At 36.9% G+C, this 4,141-nt stretch overlaps 1 protein-coding gene across 1 annotated transcript in view; it reads right to left on the reverse strand.

The window, feature by feature from the left end:
- The window catches only part of LOC102582774 (uncharacterized), a gene marked incomplete at its 3' end in the record, with an annotated part of 26,427 nt that overhangs the window by 7,133 nt on the left and 15,153 nt on the right, over window positions 1–4,141 (reverse strand). The window contains exons 4-5 of the mRNA XM_006356481.2: window positions 1,332–1,707; window positions 860–1,091 (exon numbers count right to left, since the gene is read on the reverse strand). Of these exons, the coding sequence (XP_006356543.2) occupies window positions 860–1,091; window positions 1,332–1,707 (608 nt within the window). The remainder of the gene's footprint in view (window positions 1–859; window positions 1,092–1,331; window positions 1,708–4,141) is intronic.

Genomic DNA, 4,141 nt, shown 5'->3' on the forward strand with positions numbered 1-4,141 from the left:
ATTCCTATTCTAATAGGATTGTATAAACCTATTCATATTCTAACATAAAGTTTGACATTCAGAACTAAAAGAAGCATACTTGTAACCTGAATCATATTTACCTTCACATGACTCTGCTTCTCTCTCCTGAAATCCCCTCCACCCCAAACCCCTCATTGGGCAAAAAATCTGTTTGCCAGTTCATCTAAGGTGTATTGTAGCCAAAAAAGATTTAATTGTGTATCCAGCTGAACGGTATTCTCATAAACTAATTGTTAGAACGTCCCACATTGTTTCAATGAATGTGTTGTTGTCTTCTTTTATGGTCGTGGATGATCCTCGGTTTATGAGCTAATTTTCGGGATTGGGTCAAGCCTAAGTTCCATTTGTTTTAACATGGTATCAGAGATAAGCTCATCTTTGTTCCATATTTATCCAGTGATAGCTTCCATGATATGTTGTTCATGCTCTAGATGTCAAGTCTTGAGTGTGCTAGGGATGTTAGTTGAGGGAATTGGTTGATGTCTCCTTATACGATCTTGGACAATCTCCATCTCATGAACTAGCTTTGAAGTACTTGGGTACATTGCCATTTTCTTAAACAGTAATTTGACCTTTCAAAGTAGGAAAGGGATCTACTTTCTATAAGTGAAAAAAGAAGAGAGCTCTTAAATCTCAATTAGAGTTGAAGTTTTGGAATTTGTCCTTTTTGTTTTCACTTATCAGAAATTATATAAAAAATGACCCTTTATATTTTCATGATATTCTAGGAAGCATCGCTTCATATTGAAACTTCACATAACATTTCACAAAACATGATGAAAAGGTGATCCAATAAATAAGTGAAAACTCAAGGGTTTTTTTGCTAGTCAGTACTCACCCACTGGCAGTTTGACGAACATCTAGTCCTGCTATACCGGCAGCTTTATGTAGAGCATGCTTCCACCTCTGTACTTTCTCCAAATTATCCTTGAGGACTGTCTCGTCTATGGCTAACACCTTCTGCAAACTATACTGGAGATCTTCCTCATGTTCGGTTACCAACTTTTCAAAATTAGACTTAAAATATTCCACGTGTTTGTCCAATGCTCTAGCAAACCTGCTGTTCTTACCTTCACACCAGAACTTAAAATGTTCAATACAGTTGTGGTAGAAGAGAGACTATTACAATAATAATTTAAAAGTTAGTTTGATGGAAAGAATACAATAATGATTGAAAAGTTGGTTTGATGGAAAGAATATAAATTTGATTTGTTAAATAAGTTTTTTTTCTTCAGAAAATCAGGAAAAACACTATATAAATTATATTATAACTGGAGTGCTAGTTTCAACAACTATTTCTGATGACTTACCTTTCATGCGTATATCTGATGGCTCGATGTTATAGAAGACAGGATATGCTTTCTGTTCCTTCTTGTCAACACACTCCATGATCATTGTGAGTTCCTCCAAGCACCAGGTGGATGAAGCATAATCCTCGGAGAAGATAATAATGGCAGTTCTTGATTCCTCAATGGCTTTCAAGAGTTCCGTGGAAATAAACTTTCCTCTTTTAAGTTTCACGTCATCTTTGAAAACATTGATTCCTATGTCTTCCAAGCGTTTATAAAGATGGGCAACAAAGTTATTACGGGTATCATCTCCTCTAAAACTCAGAAAGGCATCATATTTCCATTTCTGAATCGATTCATTTTCAGGGGCCACAGGAAATGTAAGAGTTCTGGTAATCTGCAAATATACCGGGCCAAGACGAGGTAAGCACTTGGGACACAGAAGTGAAAAGAATTAATAAGTAAAGAAGAGAAGGATATCTCCATGAAGGTTAACAACCATGATTCATACATTAATACAATCACAGAAGAGGCTTGCATGTCAACTTTGTCCTCTTTGCAAAAGAAAGTAGACGATAGCATCATTAGGTACGTCTCAAACACAAACTAGTTGGAGTCAGCTATATGAATCCTCAAATCTATTATGTTCAATTTGAATTATTTTTATATCAAAACTCAAATCATTTGTTTTCTTAAGACAAATAAGGGAGTTCTCTAATACTTGAGAGTAAACAACAACAACAACATACCCAGTGTAATCACACAAGTGGGGTCTAGAGAGGGTGGGGTGTACACAGACCAAACCCCTACCTTTGTGGGGTAGAGAGTTTGTTTCCAATAGACTTTACCCCTACTAAAGAGTCTTTACATTTTTCTAGTGATATACAAATCCCAACCAATGTTATTCAAAGCAATTGCCTTGTCACTTAACATGACGAAGTGATTCAATGCAAGGGGTTATTGCAGGGGCATAATTATGGTGCATGTGAACCCATGGTTCCTCCATCAAACTAGGTATTTTATGTAAATATTTCCTTGAATTGATCTAATATTATTTGTTGGCCCCTATGCTCCAAGAAGGTTGAATAGTGCACTTGGTTGAATGCTGAGTTATTTACCTAGAAGAACAAGAATCCATTCTCACTTGATGCTTCCCTTCTCTTTTAATTAGCGATGCATCCATGTTCTAGAAATCCTAGATTCACCTATTGATTTATGGGAGAGACAATGTGTTTCAAACAAGTGTGTGCCTCAACTAATGAAGTGCAAAATTATCCAAAAGAAAATCAGCAGTTCTTTGAAGCTCAACTACAAGGGGTGGGATACTCGGATTAATATTGACATTATTATTATTTTGATCAAGTAAATATGTTTTTATTCATAAATATGGGTAAAAAACAGGTCGTATACAAAAGGTATACCAAAAGGTACAGAATCTTCAAAGAGATGATTCTCTGTGAGTTCCACCCAATCCTATATACAACAAAAAACTTTATGGATGCACCAAAAAAAATAGGGCTCAGAGACTACTAAAAAATACTAAACTCTACCCCTTCAAAAACTCTCCTATTTCCCTCTTGTGAGAAATATATAAGAAAAATATTATTGAATTGTATATCTAAATAATTACATTGAGACCCTATTTATAGACACTACATTGGAATCATTTTCCAACTAGGATTCCTATTCCTATTCTAAGTAGGAAATACTTATTTCTATTCTAACACTCCCCCTCAAGCTGGTGCTACAAATCATATATACCTAGCTTGTTACAGATGTAATTAATATGAGGACATGTGAGGGGCTTGGTGAAGATATCTGCAAGCTGATCATTTGACTTCACAAATTTTGTAACAATATCTCCCGAGTGCTTAGTCCTCTCATGAAACACTGGATTTGATGCGATATGAAGGGCCACTTGATTATCACACACAAGTTCCATATGATCGGTTTCTCCAAACTTCAGTTCTCCAAGTAATTGTTTGATCCAAACTAGCTCACAAGTTGCTACAGCCATTTCTTGATATTCTGCTTCCGCACTGGATTGAGCAACTACACTTTGTTTCTTACTCTTCCATGACACCAAATTACCTCCTACTAAAACACAATATCCGGATGTAGAATGTCTATCAAAGAGTGATCTTGCCTAATCAACGTCTATCAAAGGGTGATCTTGCCTAATCAACGTCTGCATATCCGGTGATATGCTCATGACCTTGATCCTCGAAGAGTAGTCCTTTACCAGGAGCTGACTTTATATATCGCAGAATACGAACAACTGCATCCCGATGACTATCACAAGGAGAGGTCGTAAACTGACTTACAACACTCACAGGAAAAGAGATGTCTACCAACCGTCTATACCTTTCAGGATTACTGAGTTGCTCCCTCTGTCCTGGAATGAGTTTAACATTCGGATCCATAGGAGTATCAATGGGTTTACATCCCATCATTCCTATCTCCTCAAGAATGTCCAAAGCATACTTGCGTTGAGAAATAACAATACCTGATCTAGATTGAGCAACCTCAATACCAAGAAAATACTTCAGTCTGCTGAGGTCTTTAGTTTGGAAATGCTGAAAGAGATACTACTTCAAATTAGCGATACCAACTTGATCATTGCCGGTGATAACGATATCAACAATGTAAACAACCAAATAAATACACAGATTTGGTGCTGAATGCCGGTAAAACACAGAGTGACCAACTCCACTACGCGTCATACCAAATCCTGAATTACTGTGCTGAACTTCCCAAACCAAGCTCAAGGAGACTGTTTTAGACCATAGAGTGACCTCCGCAATCGACATACAAGGCTACTAGACTCCCCC

The sequence above is a fragment of the Solanum tuberosum genome, unplaced genomic scaffold, assembly GCF_000226075.1.
Source record: "Solanum tuberosum cultivar DM 1-3 516 R44 unplaced genomic scaffold, SolTub_3.0 scf00222, whole genome shotgun sequence".
NCBI lineage: Eukaryota > Viridiplantae > Streptophyta > Magnoliopsida > Solanales > Solanaceae > Solanum > Solanum tuberosum.